Genomic DNA, 22,192 nt, shown 5'->3' with positions numbered 1-22,192 from the left:
TACTCAAATTCTATTTAATGGACCAGGCTTAGAATTGGGCTCACAACTTATTTGTATGGTGGGCTTAGAGTTTACTACTAAGGGTAGTTCTTTACCAAGTATCTTCATTACGCCTCTCCACTTTCACGAATTTCCCTTTTCCTCTCTTTTAGTTTCGCTCTTTAGATAGTACACTCTCTCTTTCTATCACTCTCTATTTCTTACCCAGAATCAACAACCCCTTCTCTTTACTCCCTCCTCCTATTTATAGCTTGAGGTTGGTGGGGTGCCCATGATTAGCTTTTGGTCTCACTTGTGTGAGTGGAGTCCAATTTGATTATTCCTAAAAAAGAATATGCTCCATTGGAAACAGTGATAATGGCATTGGAACTGAGTCCTGCCTCCAAAAAATTGCTCGACAGCGATACTCCCCAAGGTAATACCGAGCTGCCGAGGGCATGGGCCGCTTCGAGCAAACACATTCCCGATCAAGTCATAATTGACCAATATGAGCTTGTCTATCATGCATTCGAAACGAAATGGGCTTATTTGGGCTCGATTGTGATCCTAAAGAATGTTCGAGCTAATGCCCAAGGCCCAATGGGCCTGGGATCATACCCCGTACAGTTGCCATAGAAACCTATAACCCCATTACATAGATATAACAGTTATCTAGTTCATTCACTATAAAGAAGAAATTTAACACACTAAGATGGAAGAAATTTGACACACATATACATGTGTGCAAACACACACAATGCAAGCATGGCAAACAATTTAGTGCTTAATCATTTTTATAAACACACTAAAACCAAACTACATATCATCAGAATTACAAACATAAGAGTGGTGTAGCCCAAATGAGTTTAACAAAGTAAAATCACATAATAACTACTACAGTCCATTTTGACATAAAAACTAATGCCAATACTAAGAAACTAAACACCATCAAAACACTTTGTTGAATCTTTTCTTTCCCTAAGTTAAAGTTTGTTACTTATGTACAACTCATCATCAAGCATGATTTCAAAAGGTCCTGCAAGAATTTAAAAACTGTAAGAGCATTCTTGTTCATGATTTAACATAAGAAGATAGAACAATACTAATCAATTTAGTAATCATATAGAAAAATAAACACTAAGATTTGTATTTTCGAGATATACAAATTAAGAGATACTCCCAGCCTTTACCACATGAACATGTGCAACAATGGGGATGGGGGGGACGGGGGCAAATGATCTATGAAGGTTCCCATGACAACAATTATACAATAAGAAGATAGCTTGCTACTTAACTAAGGACAATTGTAAAGAAAAGATTGTTCCAAAAGAAAATATGGGAGTAGAAATATTGCAAAGTTCATAGTAATAGAAAGATCACAAATACGATATGAAATCAACTGTTAATTACAACAAAAACAAATAATTTCAAAGTAAAGCTAAAGCCAACTAGATAACCACAAATCACTATTATGACTATGAGACAAGGTTTGTATCATCCATCAACAATTGAACACTTAAGGATGTCCTATTTAAAAGGGGGTGGAGAAAAAAAACCCTTAACTAGCACCTAGAGGTGTATTACTTAGAGTCTCCTTTTGTGCAGGGTGTTGTCCCTTAATCAACAATAATTGATCGCTTGTGTTCTCTACATTCATAACATCAATGACCTCTTTCTCTAAGAAAAATATTTTAACCATTCTCTGAGGGATAACTTTGATCTAAAGAACCAAGCAAGAACATTATCACAGTATATGATGAAAAGATTTTCAGCTTATAAATCACGTAAGAAAAGTTGCCAACTTAGCTTCTTGGTAGATTTTTTTTGGGAGTGGTGTTAGGATTTTGGATTGAGTTTCACCTTCACAAGGGATGAGAGGATTGTCTATAAGGAAAGGCCAAATAAGGAAAAGTTACATAATAGAGAAACGACCACCCAAATGGGGGAAAAGTGAAAGAAACTAGCTGCAAAAGTTAGCAATCTTCATAAGAAGAAAAAATATAACCAAAAACTACGACTGAACCACCTTCTCTTGCCAAGCAACACTAACAAATTATCACGAATATCATTGCCTTTTTCATTAAGCATCGCTATCGCAGATCTCATTGCAACAGTAAATTAGGTACCAAGGATTGATTTTTCCATCAACATGTTTTCATTTATAGAAAGAGAAAAGGCTAAAAAGATGCTAACTACCGTGAACTTCCAGAATGATCACTTCCAAGTAGGGGAATATATTCATTAGTGAGCACAGTAAGGCAAAAACTCTTGTATGCTTGCATAGAAGAAGAATTATCACACAAATTTAGCACTTATACACATTTAAAGAAACATTAGTGACCAAATGTTGTAAGATGAAGACCATACAGCACTGGCAAGCATCTTTCATCCCAATGCAAGCATGGCGGACATGTCTCAAACAGTTATTATTATTATTTTCCTAAACATTGGAAATCCTATGTTTAAACTCACCATTCCTACCTCCAAGGTTGCTTCCTTTCCTGTACATAGAAAGAAAGCCTTCAATTTAATGTTTCAAGTGATGGCATCTGATCAACAAGTCCATTTGGTTTTGTCTCTTAAACTTGCTATCATTGCAGGATACTAACATAAAATTCAAATTTTATGTGCAATACAAATAACTAGAAAAATAAAATTAAACTTATGTTGCCATTTTTTTGCTGTTGACAATTTGATAGTTATACTGTTATAGAGGGGGAGGGGGGAATTTAAACCCTGGTTCTTCTAGGTGACATTTGTTGCAGTTTGAATGTATCCAGCAAAGCCCTTATTAGATGGTGAAATGTAATATGCAATCCCACCCTATCAATGTAAATATCCTAAGATTAAAGAACAGATTTATAAGTAGTTTCCATAAATACCTTTACACCCATTACATAGACATAACTATTATCTAGTTCACTGAGAAAGCATAAATTTAACACACACACACACACGATGCAAGCATGGCAAACACTGTTTTGCATCTACTTCATACAACTGTGTAATAGAAAATATTAACTCATTCACAAAAGATGAAGAGAGGGAAATGAAAAACAATGGAAGGAAATGGGGTCAACAAAACAATACATCTAAGCATTTTTACTTTATTGGGATAAAAATACTCAAATTAAGCCAAGGAATGAAAGATAAAAAAAAAAAAATATTAGTTCAAGAAGAGGATTATACCTGTGTTTGGAGTGTTTGGACCAAGAGCAATTCTGTGTTTTGCATCTCCAGAAGAACCAAAACCTATGGATCTTATATAACATTGGTCCACAAATCTGTTTTCTGCAATTACATTTTTATTTTGAATTTATATTTAGGGCAAATTACATTTTACCTACCTATGGTTTGGTCGAAATTTAAGCTACCTACCCGTGGTTTGAAATTTGACACCTTACTTATCTAAAGTTAGCTCAGTTAGAGTTCTGTAACCTACCTTTGTTAAAAACATGGATAAATATGTAATTTTGCTCAACTTTTATACCTCTCTCCTCCAAAAGCACAAAAAACATAAAAATACTATATCAAATAAGATTAGAAGTATTTTGAAAGAGGGGAAAATGCCGTTCACAAACATTGACAAGCAGTTCAATCATCAATTCAATTGACATAATAAATGACTAAACTAATTTATAAAGTAAAGAACTGAATATGAAATCGATGTTGCTCAATAATTATTAGAGCATGATTTGAGATCAACTGCTCTGCAGCCATTTTTAAGTCTTCAGGCCTCATGTTCTTCATACCTTCAGTGGCCATCTTCATCAAACCTGGACTAGAAATCAGCTGCAATGTCAGTCACATAATTATAACTAATAAAACCATACAATTTAAAGATCCAAAAAAGTTTTGCAAATGTGAGCGTCAGTTAAGGCCCTAATCACACCCAATTCAACCATAATTCAAAAAAATCAGCACCCAGAACTTGAAAAGAAAATTTATGAGATACCCAATTCTCAAAACTCATAATTTAATCAAATCAATAGATTATATAATAAATTTTTTTAAAAAAAAGCTAATAATATGAAAGCAGAAATTCAAAATTGGAGAATAACGCCCACAATTTCAGCTTTGAATTTTCAAAGCCATATATGAAAAGGCATAGATTGATGATTAGGTAGAAATTTGTTATTGGATTCAAGTGAAACTGGCAGGTGACATTTGACTCATCTGCTCCTGAGCAAGTCATCTCTGGATCCATCATTCCTTCAAACATTCTTCTTTCTTTTCAATTTTATCTTATGACATTCACTCATTTTTCCAAACCAACATCTTTTTTATCCTTTTTTGTGTTTTTGGAAAAGAGAGACATAAAAATGGAGCAAAATTACGTATTTAGCCATGTTTTTAATAGAGGTGGGTTACAGAACTCTAACTAAGCTAACCTCAGGTGGGTAAAGTGTCAAATTTCAAATCACAGGAAAACAACTTAAATTTTGACCAAACCACAGGTGGGTCAAATGTAATTTGCCCTTATATTTACTTATCCAGGGGAAGGGAGGGAAAAAAAGAAGAAGAAGAAGAAGAATAGGATTATAAAAAAGTCATTTTCAATTCTTAACCACCCAAAGGTTAGGAACCTGATATGTAACAAAACATTAAGAAGTTGATGCATTGGGGTGATTGTGCAAAGGTAACACTAAGCTGAAATTAGAAGTTAGAAGTTGGTAGTATTATGATATGTACTTCCTGTGCTATGTTGGGATGCATGTCTTACAGGTATATCTGCAAATATACAAGTGTTAAAGAAGTCAAGTGATAGGCTGTTACAAGTAGAAACAGTGATGTCAGCTGGTTGTTGTTAGAGGTGTTTGAGGTAATCAGTTAGTTGTTACAGCTGATTAAGTAGTTAACAATTGATCTGCTCAATTGTATTGCTGTATAATGATCAATTGATGAATAAACCAGTTTTACCTTTTAGTCTTTCATTCTCTCTCTCACATCTTAGGAGGCAACACTACCCTCAAATCTAGCCATCACCTTAATATTCATACTCTTAACTACCCAATATCCAAGATCCTAACACCAAAGCTAGCAATGACAACTGGTGAGCTGCCTTCTCAATGAACATGGCTCTATGGGAATGTTTGCGGTGAGAAGATAGGCATCTAAGGTAGTAGAAGATTTAAAATGTACAAGCATTATCTTTAGCATAAACAGATCATAATTGATAAATTAAGAAATTTTCTAATAATCCCAGGAGAACACAAAGAACATTTAGTACGAGTGCAAAAACATGAAGTTAAAAGAGGTCACCGTAACATTATCAAGAAAGAATAAGTTGAGTACATCTATCTTTATAATGTTATAAGTGGCAGGAAACATGATACTCACACAGTCCATATATCTTCAACCAATTGATAAATAAGCATGCTAAGAGTTCATAACCAACACAAACCACTTTGTTTCTCAATATAACTGAAAACAACCACAACTTTGATCAGCTATCTATTCTAAATATAAAGCCACTCAATTAAGGTAATCAATCAACAATAAGTATTTATAGAATTACATTCATATCGAACTCATAATCAAAGCCAGGCATATATGAAGAACAAAATGGAAAACCATAAAAATAAGCTTGACAATAAAATTTATCTTGCCTGTGGTTGTTCCTTTTTCTTTTCTGTCTTTTCCTTAGTTGGTTGGGTTTGTCAAGTAAAACTAGGCTCTCAACATAAGAATCAACAAAAGTATATGCATATCCACGAATCCTAAGATCTTTAATCTCTTGGGTCTCAAGGTCTCGTGAGACAAGGTATCCTCCATACATTTCCAGAATAACCTCACCACTCTTCCTAAAACCTATTGCCGTTGGTATACAATGTGACCTTGGTATGCCCTCTATGAGACCTTCATCAGCCAAACTTATAATTTTAGTCCATGATGACGCATCCACATAGTCTTTCATCACCCATATACTAAGACGGTGAATAGAAAACCCCCGTTGAAACAGGGCAAGGGAATTCCCATACGCTGAAATAGATACCCTCGCCCAATACTCATCTCTATTTTGATCTGAAAGTTTCGGCAACGCTATCTCACGGAAGACCTCATCCCCCAAATCAAACACCATAACAAAATTAAGAAATTTGTTCCCAGTCTTCCTCAAAGCAACCCAATGCAGAGCCCCATTGACAAAAGCCTCCGGCTCACGATCACGTGCAGCACCTATAGGAGGCGAAGCAGTAACCATTCTCCATTTTCTAGAGGAGAGTGAGTAAACCTCCACCTCCGGTGGAGACTTACCCTTTTGGCCTTTTTCTCCAAGAGTCACAAACCTCACCACCTTATAGTCATTGGTTTTGGAATCAAATCCAAACCCAACAGAGGCGTCGTAGCCGCCGTGTGAAAAGAAGGTGATATTGGGTTTGGGAAGTTTGACAAACTTTCTAACACAAGGGTTCCAGAGAAAGAACTTATAATGGTACCCATATAAATCATCAGCAAGGAAGATAAGGCCATTACAAGTACCCACTACATGAAATATTCCGCCATAGCTTTGACCATGAAAAGGGAAGTCATCAAACCTGGTGTACTCATTGAAATCTTGGTTGTCAAAATGCAAAACGTATTGTTCTTTTTCATTTTCTTCAATTGACATCTCAGTAACCGCTTCGGCGAGCTCCAAAGAGCAGAGCCTGAAGAGGAGTAGGGGGTGTTTGTTGTTGGAGGAGTGGTGGAGATGGTTGGAAATGAAGGTTGGGTTTTGGATGAGAGATTTCCATGTTTTGCACACTGCTGTGCATATTACTATGGATTTTATAGGTAGGCGAACGAAAACATTGGTCAGGATTTCAGGAGGTAGAAAGTCCAACGTAGATAAATTGTCTGACATCGCTTTCCTTCAACCGTGAAAAACAATGAAATGGGTACTGAATCCACAAATGACAAGTGACCCAGATTTTTGTTTTTCGTTTTTAGTAGGAAAGTGCGAGAAACAAAAAACTGAGAGAAAGAGAGAAACTCACTTCACTTAGGAGAAAATGGAGAGAGAGTTGGATCGGATGTAAATCCCTATCGTCTAAAAACAGAACCAGGCCACAACCCACACGCCGATCTGACCCACGAAACCCAGGATCTGAACCCACAACCCAGCAAGTTTGTGACTTTGATTCAGAGGAAAAGAAAAGAGAAAAGATAGAGAAGGAAGAGAGACAGCAAGTTTGAGACTTTGACTCGGGGAAAAGAAAAGAGAAGAGACAGTGAAGGAAAAACCAAAGAGAAAAATAAAAGAAATAATTTAAATATAACGCACAAGTAAATTTTTTTTTTAACCTTTGAGTTACAGTGAACAGTTAAAAAGTAGCTATTCATTGCAGGTGTGAGAAGCCAAAATATTTGACTTTGGCTTCACCAATGCAGCATCAGTTTTGTAATTAGTGGTGCTATAGCCTATACTGGCCTTTTATGAAAATGTCCACGGGCTCTACAACGGAGCAACACGTGCTAACCTTCTTCAATTGCTATTTGTATGCTTTATAATCTTTGTACACCATGCCTAGGTTTGGATAGCGTTTCTTCTTGCTAAAAGTAGAGTTGCGTTTTCTGTTTTTTTTTTTTTTTTTTTGCCAGTTTTGTTGACTTTTGAGAGACAAAAATCACTGTGCATGTACTGTGCGTGCACTGTTTATACACTGTTCACGTAATATTTAATATTAAAAGTAGGTCCCACAATACTATTCACACATTTAAAAATTATTTTGCTACAGTGTTTTCAACAACAATCAGTTTTTATCAACTTTCAGCAATGATAAGTGCTATCCAAACGGATCCATATTGCTTTTGTTTTTTTTTGTTTTTTTTTCTCTGGCAACCTGTGGAGGTGGTCGAGAAGAAAAGGAGAGGGAGAGAAACGTAAATGTGAGAGAGAGAGAGAGAGAGAGAGAGAGAGAGGTAGAAATCAAACTTTTTTTGAGTTTAGAAATATGTTTAGAAAGTAATAAATGAAGGTAATTAATTAGATTCTAATCAGAATATTTGTAATAATTATAATCTTTTTTAACCTTTACATCTACTTAAATCTAATGATTTAAAAAAAATGTGTAATTTGAATTCATCTCATATATATATATATATATATTAATAGATAAAACTAAACGAAAATCTAGTTAGGTTATAAATTAGATTCTAACTATTGTCTAATTTTGCACCACGTACCCTATTTAAGTTTTTTATTTTTATTCTAAGTGAGCTAATGAGGTGCAAAAGACAAAGAATCTAATATAAATAAATCAACAAGAACTCAAAAGACAAAAAAAGAAAAAAAGAAAGAGTAAACTCATGTATATGTCCAGAATAAATAAAAAATAAGAGAGAGAATAATTTGAATATATATGTGTCTAGTTGTATCATGCATATGCACTAGTTATACACTAGTGTGTGTGTGTATATAACTCAAAAATTTTGACTTCAAAATTAGGTTGCATTTGTTTCGGTTGTAAAAGAAATTAGGAAAACATTTTACACCCTTAAGGGTGTTTGGGTACACGTGAAATTATGGTCAAATTGAAAATAAATTTCAGTTAACCGTAAAATAGAGCCCTTATTTCGATAAAACCAATTATATAGCCATTTTACCTTCAACCCATTTTTGGCCTCCTTCACAACTCAGCAACCCAAAGAGGGAGAGAGAGAGAGAGCACCAAATCATCACATAATAAAAATAATGTTAGTGATTAACCTTGATAAACGTGATGTTGCTCTATTCTTTAACAAATCATGTTAATATCAATAATTGTGAAAAATATTATGTACCTAATATTACTTTATTTATCATCACGAGGTTCCATTTGGTTTAGCTTTGACATGTAAACCTTTCTTCTTTCCTTTTTTACCTAATTATAATAGAGATCCTAACATATGCTATATCTCATATAGCCATTGGCAACATATAAGCTAAAAAGCAAGGCATTAAGCTAGTAAAATTGTGTGATTATTTGGTAATAAATATACCAGTTTGAACAAAGGGTGCATCAACTTGAACAACTTCAAAACTATACAACATACATCAAAGCTCCTAGAATATGTATGTAGCAGTATTTCAAAGTTAAAATCATAATAATTTGTTTATAGTTGTATAGATAAGACACAATAAAGCTCGTTGTTGTTGGAGGAAGAGAAGGAGATGAGGAATTTGAAGATTGATTCACACCAATTGTTGTAAATATTGTGTGAGGGCCAACAAGTTTGAAGAGGGAGAGAGAGAAAGATGGTCAAATACAAAAACTAGAGAAAATACAATGGATCCACTTTTTATAGTTATTTTGTAATTTTATTAGAGAAAACGCGAAAACACTCTAATTTGAAATTATACCCCTTATCAAGAGTTCTGCATAACACTGATTACAAAGAGGCATCAATTGAGCCAAAAAGGATTTGCTCAAACTTGAACAAACCATTACCAAATTTTTTTGACTCCATAGCTGTTAAAAGATAGAATCATTGCAATATGGAATCTATAATGCAAATACTGTTTATAATTGTGAACTATTGATTATAAGATTATATAGGCTATTCTCATTGTTATTCATACCAACATTAATTTTTTTTTTTTTTTAAGAAATAAAATAAATAAAGGACTTTTTCTCTTTATTAGGCTACGAATACTATGAATGGTTCAGCATAACCAAATTTGCCTCAGAAACTTCCCCACATATGAAAGCCATTATAGCTCAAGGCTTTTGCTGATAAATTGATGGACAATTTCTACACGACATGGATGGAAGTAAGGAACATCTACACATTACGCTGGCCATGGAATATCTTTCACATAGAGTTTTGTTCATTATTGCTCTAAAATCCAATGACAACATTACAATCATTACTAAATCAATCCTCACTTCTTTCAAATTTCCGTTTAGAAGAAAGGAACTTGGTGAGATGATAGGTTTCCAATAAATTCAGATTGCCTACTAAAGCTCTCAACAAACAAATAAGAAAGTAAGGATATCAACCCCACCTAACAAAAAATTTATGAAAATAATGAGGAACAAAAATCATGAAAAAGCGACTACCCAAAAGAGCAGCACATGTAACTATAGGAAAAGTTAATGAATGTCCTAAGAGCATTGGTGTTTATATGCATTCATGCATAACAAAAATGTCTAGATCTGATCAGAACAGAGGAAACACTAAGTTAATTTTTCTTTCTTTCTTCTTCTTCTTCTTCTTCTTCTTCTTCTTCTTCTTCTTTTTTTTTTTTTTTTTTCCTCGATAAGTTTCTATTAAGTGGAAAGTTGAAACAACTGGATTAGAAGCCCTCCGGACTTCTGGAGAAAAACAAGGATGCCATTTTCGATCAACTAGAAATTTGATAACGTTTGCTTCCCAAGGGAGATAGGATAAATGAAAAACTTTTTCGAGACTCCATGTTCCTAGCAAGTTATGCACTTCATAAACCATTAAGCTTACCTCTGAACTCCAGGATCTTCATCTATGCCAAAGGCATGACAATTTATAGGTCATGCCCCGCCAAGTACATTTAAAAAAAAAAAAAAATTCATTTCATTTTGGATATATACAGTTTAATAATTTAACTACCCTCACACAATCACCAAGATGTTTTCATGAATCATGACAAGATTCATATACTGCTCCCATCAATTTAAGCATGAACCACCACTCATTTCGCCACAATATCTTTGATCTTTGATGACACTTGAAGAAAGTTAAGACATAACTCCAGAGGACTAGTATATTACAATTAATAAGAGATTCAAGTAGCTTTAACCAAATCACATTGGATGGTAACATGCTCATCCAGGAATCTATCCTAGCAAACTAAGCCAAAAGTTTTTTATTAGCGACAGAGTCTGAAAGTCTATGACACAAGACTCTGAAACCCAATATCTCTAGAGGGTGACTATGGAGACTAATGAGTATTTTCTTGAGAATAGCTTTTCTTTCAGAACCTGGAATTCCAGTCAAACCTGTGTTCTCATGCCAACCTGGACAAGCATGATTTATTAGGTGTTCCAAATAAACAAAGAGATAGTTTCTTTTTCTGGGATACTAACAAGAATTTAGGTACCAGTATCACATTGCTGCATGATAAAAATTGAAGATTTACCTACGAATGGGGAATTATTTCATCAACCCAATTATAGGGAAGCACTATAACCTAAAGGAATGTAATCTGGACTTTGCTAGGGGTTCCTGAAGTCATAATTCATGTAAGCCTAGTACATTCTCCTATTGTGCTGAAGTTTATAAGGTAGGCAAGTTTTGATCTAAACCATTACCTAAATGGGGTAAAAAAAAAAGCAGTAGCAACAACAAAAACGACAACAACAAACAAAAAGGAAAGAAAAGAAGCCAATTCGTGAACCTAAAAGAATACATATTTGTGGTGATTGGAGCATATACACTTGGATCGAAATTAACAAAATGAGTATTAAATTGTCAGAAAAGCTAACAAATAAAAAATTGCATGGAGTAAAAGGACTCATTTCATTAAAAGCATTAAACTCTCACATTACAAAGAGCTTCAAAGCTGAGTTCTAGATTCTGAAATATAACAGAAGAAACATTTTAAAATACTATATAAAATTTTGATAAGCAAAATACCATACAAAATATTTACCAATCACATTCGTTATATAAGTATCTATTATGCTAATGTTCTGAATTCTGATGCCTCAAATAGATAAGTTTCAAGCTTAATCGAGAATAAATCACCAAAAGATGCATTGGTGCACAGAAATCTGAAAATGAATAAAAAATTATTGGATTGGAAGCATGAAACTCCAAATGAAGTGCAATAATGAAACACTTGGTAGGAAAAACAAATAAGGTATCCAAACAAGCGCATTACAAGCAACAAGAACCACATGATATTGGAAACAAGCTATAACATGAGAAAAAAAGGAGAGATGTAATCAAAGGTAACCCAAAATAAACCAAGAAGATTGTGAGATAAGGAGTTAATCAACCAACAGAAAAAGGACTAACCACTACAAATAGTACATACGTTAAGGGAGACAACTCACAACTGATGTAGGGAAACATAAGCCTAAAAGAATTTTTTTATTTTTAAAAAAGAAACCATTAGTCCCATATCTTTTGTCCCTTATCTTTTATTTCTCTATGTTATATTTTATTTATTATTATGTATTTAGTATTTCAAAATGTCATGTCACTAGCAAGTGACCTTTAATGAAGTTGGATGGTTAGAATCTAATTGTTATATGTAAGATAAAGGATTAGGATTCTATGGTTGCTAAAGTCTATTGTAAAAAAGCCTATATTATCTTTAATTCTGTTATCTTTTTCTTTACTTAAACCTTGATTGTTACTAAAATTTCTTCTTAAACCCTTCTTCTACGTTAGACCTAAGTTCTCCTCACCAAATAAACAATCATGAGACTTAACAGTCCACACTGGTAGTGCCACTAATTTGGAAACCAATTCACCAGTTATAGGTTCATTAAAAGAACTTATATAAGAAAATTAATCTTTATATATATATATATATAAATGAAATTTATTGAACCAAAAAAAAATCACCCAAGTCTACAGGGTGTATACAACTTGGGACCGAAAACAATCAAACACTCAAATAACAAACATCTATCCAATCACAACCCAAAAATAAAGAGTAACTTCCTACAACTAACATCCAATCCAATAAAGTTCTAAGGAAAAACAATTTCAGTTCCGCTAAAGTCCTTTCTAAATCCTTAAAGCTCTAGTAATTCCTCTTCCCCTAAATATACCACATCAAACAATGAGGTACAACCATAAACTAAAAATTCCCAAAAGCTACAATAAATGCAAGAATATTTTTCTCGAGGTAACATAACCATCTTAAACTTTCCACAATTTGTGTCCTCAGCCCACCACCCATCACACAAAAAAACCTACTAAAAAGCTCAATGCACTCCTAACTAAAGACTATAGACCAAAAATTGCAATAAAAGAATAGTAAATTCCGTGTGTGTGCATGTATTTTTGCAACTGTACAACCAAAGGTATTCTTTCTCCAGAGAACAAAATGACAAAGTCGTATACATGAAAAAGAGGATGCTAACATACACAGATAAACACAATTCCATTTCTATAGAATGTCAGCAAAGAGACAGATAAAACACAATTTCTAGTAGAACCGGCATTCTACTTCTAAATTTTCTACCTTCTCTAAGTTTTAGAGACAAGGTAACTAGAAGTGCTTATGCTGTGATGAGACACCTAAAGAATCAGCCATTCCAATGTAAAGGCTACATTTGAGGCAATGGCATTATTTCCTTTGAAATCTAAACAATGCAATAGTTGCATCAATGATGCAAACAATATGTGTCTCTATATATGTAAGGAAAAGTTTTGAAATGCTAAACGCCAAATTTTAACTTATAGGAAAGAATTGGACTTGTACATTTTACAAGTTGCAGAAAGGAGTTGGCAAGCAAGGAAGGACAAGGAATGGAGTCCCTCTTCCCTCTCGATTTTTTTCACATGTGAGACTCAATTGATCTTGCAGCACAGCAACACCCTTACAATTGAAATCCCAACCATTGAGGTTAGATAGTCTTGCACGGCATGCTTCCGTTTCCTGGTCTTTGAGTTCTAGATAATAAACAGCTTTGACTTTTGATTGAATTATTGCTGACCTTGTGATAAAAATTAAAAAAAAAAAAAAAAAAAAAAAAAAAAAAAAAAAACCTGATGCAAGCCATCAAAAAGCTTTTGAAAAAAAAATAGCAAATAAGAATATAATTCAAAAATATGGTCCACTTTTGATGTGGGATCTAATCAGCACCTTCAAAGACTATTTTAGTTGCTAATAAGTCTTAGTTTTATGTCCCTTTACAACAAAAAAAACTGCTGCTCAGATCAAATTAAATTTTCTTAAGCTTTTATTATTTCAGAGGGCAATCCGGTACTGGTTTAGAAGTTCTTTAATTACTTTTTATTGTGTTAGGAATCATGGTCTTTCTAAGAAAACAATTGTCCATAGCCTATATAGACTTGTATGAATTCAATATAACTCAGAGAGAGATTGAATTTAATAAAATTCTAGCATATTCTTAAGCTTTAAGGATGTGATTGCCTAGAGTTTAGCACCCTTTGCTTCTCATTCAATTCATGGTTACATCATGCAACCATCAAATTTCCCAAGAATCAGTTGAGATCCAATCATGCATCACCTAACCATTCCTAAACCCTTAAATATCCAACCTTATACAAGAATCCTTCAAGAACTTATCAAGAATCCTAACTTAGACCTAAATTTCTAAAGATCCTACATCAAATTGGTATCAGGGCCCACTAAAGTTGCTGTCCTGCATCAAATACTCTCCTGCACTCAATAGCCATCAGACTGTCCCAGCACCTAACAATTTAATTCAACAGGTTTCAGGTTCACTTGAGGTATCACACAAGACTTGCCATATTGTGGGTCTCAAAGCTTCTCTCTTTGCAGATTTGAAGCAGAAAAATAGCAACATTTTAAAGGTGACAGGAGTGTACAGATGAGAAGTCACTAGATAGGAGCCAAAACCAGCAGCTGCTTTAATAACATAGTCAACTGAAACATGACTTTTCCCCCTTTCAGAAAATGGTTGCAGTGCAACAGAGAGCCAAAGAAAAGGTCTTAAAACTACTTCCAGACTCAAAATTGTCAAAAACTAGGTGCCAAGAGCCTTGTAGCTAAATTGGCACTTCTTGGGGTTTCCAATGGAAACGTCTAGGTTCCAATCCCCCTCCCCCAACTATGAAATCATCACAAAAAAAGGTCATAAACTAGGTAAATTATCCGGTTTCCACAATTATAGGCTTAGGCCTGATTTATGTTTGCAGAACCTTTATAGCAGTTCGGCTAGGCCTAGCATGCTGCAATCAACAATCAAAGGGGAGATTCAAACTAGAGATTGGATTCGATAAATTTAAAGCGAAAATAATGAACCTAGAAACTGGTTTTATGAAAGAAATGACCTTTAAAGGTAAAGAGCAAATCAGATGTTGCATTTTGAGCTTATCAAAAAAAGCAACAAAACCTTTGTTTTGGAACTTCTAGGAACAGTAGTTTCACATTCCTAATGCCCTCAATGATAATTTCTAATAAACTATGAGGCACAAATCATATACATTTTTCTTGCTCCTCTTTCTCAAGAAATTGCCAAACAGATATCTAAGATCATCCACGTTTTAAAAAAATTATACAGTTGCTTAGTCTCAAAAAGTCATCATACTCTTTTTTAAATTACTGAAACCTATCATGCTGACTTCTTCAGTAGGTCTAAGCTCCTTTTGTAGTAATCTGTTTGAGGTACGGATTTGGGTCCTGCACAACCACTCCTTCACAAGCTCCATAACCAAAGCTACATTAACTAGAATTAGCTGACTAATTATCAATTTAAGAGTCTTGAAGATGTATTTTCTCTACCGTTATATATTCCAGGATGAAATTGGTGATATGAAGTAAATAACTAAAAAAGGAAGCATTGTATATGGCAGAATTTATTAGCAAATGCACAAAGAGACCTTCCATGGTCCTCACAAATTTCTTCCTCTTAAGATTATTGATCAATCGTATGTTAAAGAAAGTGCTAATCTGTTAGATAACAAACTCATTTGATTCAGTCCAATGCATTCTCAACTATTTGTTAGCCTTTTTGATAATTTAATTCCGGTTCTCCTTAATGACGGAGACTAGTCATTGCCACTAAGCTACAAGGCTCTCGACCTCAAGTATTTATTAGCTTGTTTCCATTATTTTTTTTATTTTTTATTTTTAAATTTCAAGCTACACAGTTCTAGTATGGTTTAGAACATGGGAAAAACCTATAGACATGCACAAGAATACAATATGTACATCATGCACCCAATCTTTTTAAAGGAAAGAGCCATAATGTGAGATGATCCGACGAACTTCCATACATGTACACAACAAAGATAAATCCAGGCCCATGGAACTTGCATGTATCATAGAGCAAAATTATCAAATTCTATGCTATTTGGAGACTGCCCGTAACTTACCTAATGATATTTCCACTTTCTGAAAAGTTCGTCATACACTAATGTCTTTCTGGCTTTGTTAAGGCCCTCTCTCAGCTTTGACAATGTGGAAGAGCTCACCTTGATTCTTCTAGCAATCATATCCTCAGCATACTTAACGGCTTCTGGGAGCCTATTCATATCACGAAGCTCCACAACCAAGCGATTCCCAGTCTCTTCCAAGTCAGAATCATAGTTCTCAATCATACATTTCCAAATTTTTATAGCCATAACATATTCCGTAGAATTCAAATAACTCCTAACAGCTAAAGCACAATTAGCAGAGTCCGGAACAAACTCATTCTTAACCATCTCATTAAACACAACCGTTGCATCCCTCAACCGCCTGCTCTTCAACATGAATTGAAACAGCACATTATAAATCTTCGAATTCGGGAAAATCCCATTTAAAACCATCTCATCCAACAACTTCTTCGCAGTCTCCATATCACCACAAGTACAAAACAAAGTAATAACGCAAGAATACATTTCCAAATCAGGGCTTACATGAAAAGCCACACCGCGATCACGATCACGAAGCATTACATCCCAAAGCATAGCAGCCCCACGAGCATCACGTTTCTTAGAACACGCTTCAAGTGCTACCTTAAAGAACTTCAACCCGGGACAACACCCCTTTTCCCGGAGAGAATGAAACAGCTTAAGCGCTTCATCAAACTCATCAGGCCCGGCCTTGATCAATGTAGTCAAGAACGAATCATAAGCCGGGACATTATTCGGGTCCCAACCAATATCAAACAACATGTCACCAAACGTCTTCCTGGCAAAAACCACATTGGACTCGTTCTCCCACCCCTCCAACAAAATGGCATAAGTATCCATGTCGGGTCTAATCCTTTCCTTCGCAGCGTGCAGGAACTCAACTGCATTGATGGTTTTACCATCTCTACATATGGCGCTGAGCAAGGAGTTCAGCGCCACAACATCACGCGGAATGCCGTACTGTTCCATGACCTCGAAAGTCAGCACGGCATCCTGAACCCGCTCGGCAATCACGTAGCTACTGAAGATGGAAGCGAAGGTGGCAAGGGACAGCAGCCTCTCTCGCTTCATCGACTTGACTGCGTCCCACATCGCGTCGAAAAGGGAGTTCTTGCCCAGCAAGTCCACGACCAGATTCCAGGCGTAGGGGCTGTGATCGTCGTTGAGCTGGTGGCCGCACCAGCGGAAGAACTTGACGGAAGGGCCCGGGAAGGAGTAGGAGAGCTTGAGGACTTGCTCGACGTCGGCCTGGGTGACCCGGATGCCGGTGTCGGTGAGAGAAGCGTCGATGGAATTGGACTGAGTGGTGGCGATGATTTCGCAGAGGAGTTTGACTTTCGGAGGGAGGTTTGGGGTGTCGAGATAAGAGGAGAAAGTTGGGCGCTTTTTGGGTTGGAGTTGCTGTTGTTGTTGTTGTTGTTGTTGTGATGATGGTGAGGAGTTTTTTGGGTTTGAGATGTTTGAAGAGGGATGGTGTTTTTTGGGTGACTTTGAAGGTCTGTTGTTATTGTTGTTATAATAGGGTCTTTTGTTGTTCTTGTTCTTGCCCATGGTGTTGTTCTGGGTTGAAAATTGGGTGTTTTGGGAGAGGGATTTGAGAAGAAGAGGAAGAGGAAACCTAAGTGTGTCAGTGTGTGGCAGTGGGGAGGAGACCGGAAGTGGAACTGGAAAATGCCAAAATGGAAAGTGAAACTTATTAATGGTGCGTTTGGATGGTAGATATTAAAGTTTGTTTGGTTAGGGAGAAAAAAAAAAATGGAGAGATAGAAACTTTTTTTTTTTTTATTGTTTGGTTGAGAAGAAAAATGAAGAAATAGAAAATATAGTTTGTATAAATGTACCATATTGTTCCTATTAGATATTACAAAAAAAAAAAGTAAAACGTTATATTTTTTATTAAAAAAATTTTGTATTAAAAAACAAATTTCAATAACCCAACAAATTTAGAGAATAAGAAAACGTAATAAATAATTTTATAAAAAACGAACAAAATGACAACAACAAAATAACGGGGAAAGAAGCAAACTTGCTAGGGGCATGATAATTAGCATTGCTAGGGGCAATTTTGTCCCAAAAAAATCCAAAAACTTTTGTTCATTGTTTGCCTTTGTGTCTTTTTCTCAATTTAGGCTATGTTTGGTAACATGTAAAATATTTTTCGAATGATAAGAAAAATAATTAAAAATATTTTACGAAAATAAAAATATTTTCAGATGTTTGTTTGGGTTCTAATGTATACACCGAAAAAGTATTTTCAATCACAAAATACATTAACATATACACATCCAAGTTTTACATAACAATTACAAAGGTATCCACATACAAAAATAAAAAAATCAACGGTTCTTTCATGGTCATTCACCCAAGTTTAGATATGCCATTTTATTGAGCTCATCATTGGGCAGGACTTGAGATGCCACTGCGTTTGGCATTCTTGCATTCAACTTTGCAATCTTCATTGCACGATTTCACTGCTCAATTGCAATATCTAATTGATATTTCAATAAATTGTATTTAACATCTCCTGTGCAGTAGAGGCTCTCTTCAATTAAAAGAATTCTGGAACTTGAGCTAGAATGAGTATAATATGTACTAGATGAAAAACTTTGTTGCACATTCCCACCATCAATTTGCCAAAACGTCATAAAAGCAACTTCTGCCTCCATTTTATGCTTAAATGCCTTGTGATCTACTCCAGAATATTGATGAACTTGGGCACGGGCTTCTTCCCACGTGTCGTACACACCAGGCACACAGCCAACAAAAATAACGTATGTCTTACCCTTTAAGTGGTCAATAGGATAAACAGTTTAAAAACTAAAATTGGCCTTATGACATATATATTTAGCATAGGAAATTATTTGACATACCATTCAACCAAATGTGTAAGCAAGAAGATAATATTTTCCAAAAAAAAAACCTGCAATACAAGATAGTGTAGACCCATTCAACTATCATCTCAGTCTCCACGATAATTGTTGTTAAACCATTCAAATTCACATAAATATTGTAACAAGCCCAATTCAAGAACAATGCTGAATTCAATTTACCAAAGTATTCACAGGCTACCATATACCTTCACAAACACTTATTGTAGGTAACATTATGCACATATATTTTATATACAAATGAATATATAAATAACTATAAATATATTTATATATATCAATATCTAAATAATATATATATATATAGCGGATCTGGTATAGGGATGGGTTTGAGTGGTGGGTTTGAGGGATGAGTTTGAGGAGACGGTGTTTGGAGTGGGACAGATCAGGTGTTGGGATGCTAAAATCGGTGTGGGTTTAGTTGCAGTGGGTAGACTGGGTACATGCATTGCTCAATTTGGGCTTGCTTCGTGGGAGTTGGGTTTGAGCAAGATGGAGGGGATGAGGATGGACAGGGAGAGAAGAAAAGCCGAGAAAGAAGAGAGAAAAGAAAGGAAGAAAATGAAAATAGTACTCATCGTCGCGTGGAAGGGAAGAGGATAGCGCGATCTGACTGGAGAACCTTGCTTGGGTTGTCTTCTACTTGTGTCCCTTTGACCCCTCTCTCACTCTCTCTCTTTGAGAGTTTGAAAATTGAATGAAGGTAACATGGAAGTGTAACTCCATTTACGGGTCAGCTGGGGTTATTTTATGGTCAACTGAAAAATGATTTTCAGTTTGATCATATTTTCATGTGCACCCAAAAACATGCCTTGGTGTAAAATATTTTCCAAATCTCCATTTCACCTGAAACAAACATAGCCTTAGAGAAATTGAATTTTGGTGGGCACGGTAATAAAACAGTTTGGTCTAACCAATTTTCTCTTCCCCTTCTCCTTCCAACCAAATATCCTTCCTATCAAATTTCTCTCATATTTTCCACTCCCTTTTTCCATCCTCCCCAAAATAACTCTAGCCAAACATAGCATAATAGTTGAACCAATTTTGAGTTTGCATTTGTAGGGTTTAACTCATTCTTGAGAATGTTTAATTTATTTTTTATAAGATAATACAAAAGCTAAAATGTATAAGATAATATAAAAGTTAAAATGTAAAACTCGACACCTAAAGTCACTATAATTCATTTTAGTTTTCTAACTTGGTTTTGTTTATTTTAGTCTTCTAAGTTTCAAGTTTATTCAATTAAAGCCCCTTCATCAACTTTCATTAAAAATTTTAAAAAATAAAATTTGAGAAATATTTTTCAATCATTAATTGGATTTTTTTAATTTGAAAAATTTGAAGAAAAAAAAATTAAAATTTTGAACAATTAACCACAACATTTAATAGAAATTGATGGAGAGGCACTAATCGAATAAACTTAAAACTTAGAGTATTGAAATAAGTGAAAGGAAAGTTAAAGAATTGAAATGAATTCTAGCATGAAACATAGATGGTGACCCTTACATTTTAGCCTAATACTAATATAGGATAAAACTTAGACTGCTATATATTTTACCTAAATATTTTCAAGTGTTTACTTGCCCTTCTTGAAAATAAAATATTTTTAGATATTTGGTTGTGTTTATGAAAATACTTTGAAAAACATTTATATTTATATATATATATATATATATATATTGTAGGGGCCTTGGGCCCTAGAGCCCATTATTTGGGTATATAATGGACCTAAGGCCCAAGCCGAGGACTAAAGGCTTCTGAGAAAGGGGTAAACACTGTCAAAAGGGCCCATGTTGGCAAACGTAGAAGTTAGTTTAGATCATGACGGCTCAGGGGGTTGTGCCGAGAATAAGAGCCACTTCGGCTGACTGAGGTCGATGTTCGTAGAGATGGTTTGCCATCTGAAGGAACACCACAGGAACATTCAGTTGATACGAATAAGCATTATGAGAGCTCAGGACAGGGAAGGGTTCTAAAATATCTAAGGAGAAAATTGATACATTCACATTAAATGCATTGCAACTAACTCCCTGACCGCATTAATGTGGAAGTGATACATGAACAGTGGATTTCAGCCTTACAGCTACTACATGAAGACTTAAGGGAGATGCTGATGTGACAAGTACAACACCAACCATCTGACATGCACGTGGGAGATAGGGATGAAAAGGAAAATGAGTATAAAAGAAAAATGAGGCAATAAGACTAGAGGATAGAAAAATCAGGGAAGAAACACTGTAGCAGTATAGAACCAAACTTGTAACCACATTTATGATTATTATATAAGAACTAGTCTCCTTGGATACTGTCAAGGACATTTATTATTCATTCTACAGTTGTCTATCACTTAATCTGTTGTTCGATTAACTAAAACCCAATTTTCTAACCCATTTCTCTACAAATTCATTGTTTTGGGCTTTTTGAGTCTAAATCCATTCATATTTTTGGGTTAGGAATCCAAATCTGGTCCTTACATATATATATATATATATTTTTTTTTTTTATCACTTCCTCACATTTTCTGAACTCCCAGACAAATATATAATAAAAAATTCCAATAAAAAATCCAAATAAAAAAAAGGTCGAGAGAGAAAGAAAGAGAATGATGGCATAGGGTTTCCTTATCAATTGCACTCCATGGTTTGACGAATGTGAATGCGAATGGGGATTATTTAGAGACATCGACTATAGCAAAGAATAAGATTGAGAACGTTTAATGGCCACTCAACTCGAGAACATGGTTTTAAAAATCGAATCGGTCAATGAAATGATTTGGCACTTTATTCTCGATTTTTGACTGGTTTTGGCAGGTTGTTGACCGGTTTTACCGAACTGAATTAGTAGTCAGTTCTCAGTTGAACTGGTCGGACCTGCCGATTTGGTATGATTTTTAAAACGTAGCTCGAGAATGCTGGCGAGGGCCTCATCCACTCCATTTTGGAGGAGCAAGGGTGTTTGTTTGTTGGGACTTACAAGAGAGAGAGAGAGAGAGAGAACTAGGGAGATAATAATTTCCAATCGACGGTGGTAGAGTAGGGCAAGGGTCGTGGTGGAGAATGGCAACATTGATGGCTCGCGTAGGACAACATCATTGATGGCTAAGTGGGATGATGACGTTGACTACTGGGTAGGAGAGCATGGGTAGCATGAAATATTAGGACAACAAATCAAGATGTTGGAATATTTTTATGCTAAAATGCCACCTATTTTACAATCAACTTTAAAATATTTTCAAGTTGGTCCCATCAAAAAAAAAAAAAATATTTTCAAGTTGGCGATCATTTTTCAGTTACACCAAAAACCTACAACTGGGGAAATATTTA

At 35.0% G+C, this 22,192-nt stretch overlaps 2 protein-coding genes across 5 annotated transcripts; both read right to left on the bottom strand.

Moving 5' to 3' along the window:
- Positions 1-3,509: 3,509 nt before the first annotated feature.
- Positions 3,510-7,215, bottom strand: LOC111996045 (F-box protein CPR1). Its single transcript, XM_024027989.2, has 2 exons — positions 5,589-7,215; positions 3,510-3,755 (listed from the first exon to the last, which is right to left on the bottom strand). The coding sequence occupies exons 1-2, from the start codon at positions 6,821-6,823 to the stop codon at positions 3,734-3,736; spliced, it is 1,257 nt and encodes a 418-aa protein (XP_023883757.1). The 5' UTR covers positions 6,824-7,215; the 3' UTR covers positions 3,510-3,733.
- A 2,932-nt stretch (positions 7,216-10,147) lies between these two features.
- On the bottom strand, positions 10,148-17,701 carry LOC111995151 (pentatricopeptide repeat-containing protein At1g77360, mitochondrial). Of its 4 annotated transcripts, none has more exons than XM_024027061.2 (2): positions 15,961-17,701; positions 10,148-10,934 (listed from the first exon to the last, which is right to left on the bottom strand). In XM_024027061.2, the coding sequence occupies exon 1, from the start codon at positions 17,530-17,532 to the stop codon at positions 15,961-15,963; it is 1,572 nt and encodes a 523-aa protein (XP_023882829.2). In that variant the 5' UTR covers positions 17,533-17,701; the 3' UTR covers positions 10,148-10,934. The 4 variants fall into 4 exon arrangements, with proteins under 4 accessions (XP_023882829.2, XP_065627259.1, XP_023882836.2 ...); XM_065771187.1 differs by lacking the exon at positions 10,148-10,934 and adding an exon at positions 11,460-11,690; XM_024027068.2 differs by lacking the exon at positions 10,148-10,934 and adding an exon at positions 13,079-13,592.
- Between the last annotated feature and the right edge of the window lie 4,491 nt (positions 17,702-22,192).

This window comes from Quercus suber, unplaced genomic scaffold (assembly GCF_002906115.3).
Source record: "Quercus suber isolate HL8 unplaced genomic scaffold, Cork oak 2.0 scaffold_40, whole genome shotgun sequence".
Classification (NCBI taxonomy): domain Eukaryota; kingdom Viridiplantae; phylum Streptophyta; class Magnoliopsida; order Fagales; family Fagaceae; genus Quercus; species Quercus suber.
The sequence above is the reverse complement of the archived record's forward strand: the minus strand, read 5'-3'. Positions and strand labels throughout refer to the sequence as shown.

Excerpts from the sequence above, each read along its gene's own strand:
- LOC111996045 (XM_024027989.2), bottom strand. The coding sequence starts at position 6,823 with ATGTCAGACAATTTATCTACGTTGGACTTTCTACCTCCTGAAATCCTG. Across the intron at positions 3,756-5,588 it reads AGAAAAAGGAACAACCACAG|GTTTGATGAAGATGGCCACT; the intron begins GCAAGATAAATT and ends TTTCTAGTCCAG.
- LOC111995151 (XM_024027061.2), bottom strand. The coding sequence starts at position 17,532 with ATGGGCAAGAACAAGAACAACAAAAGACCCTATTATAACAACAATAAC.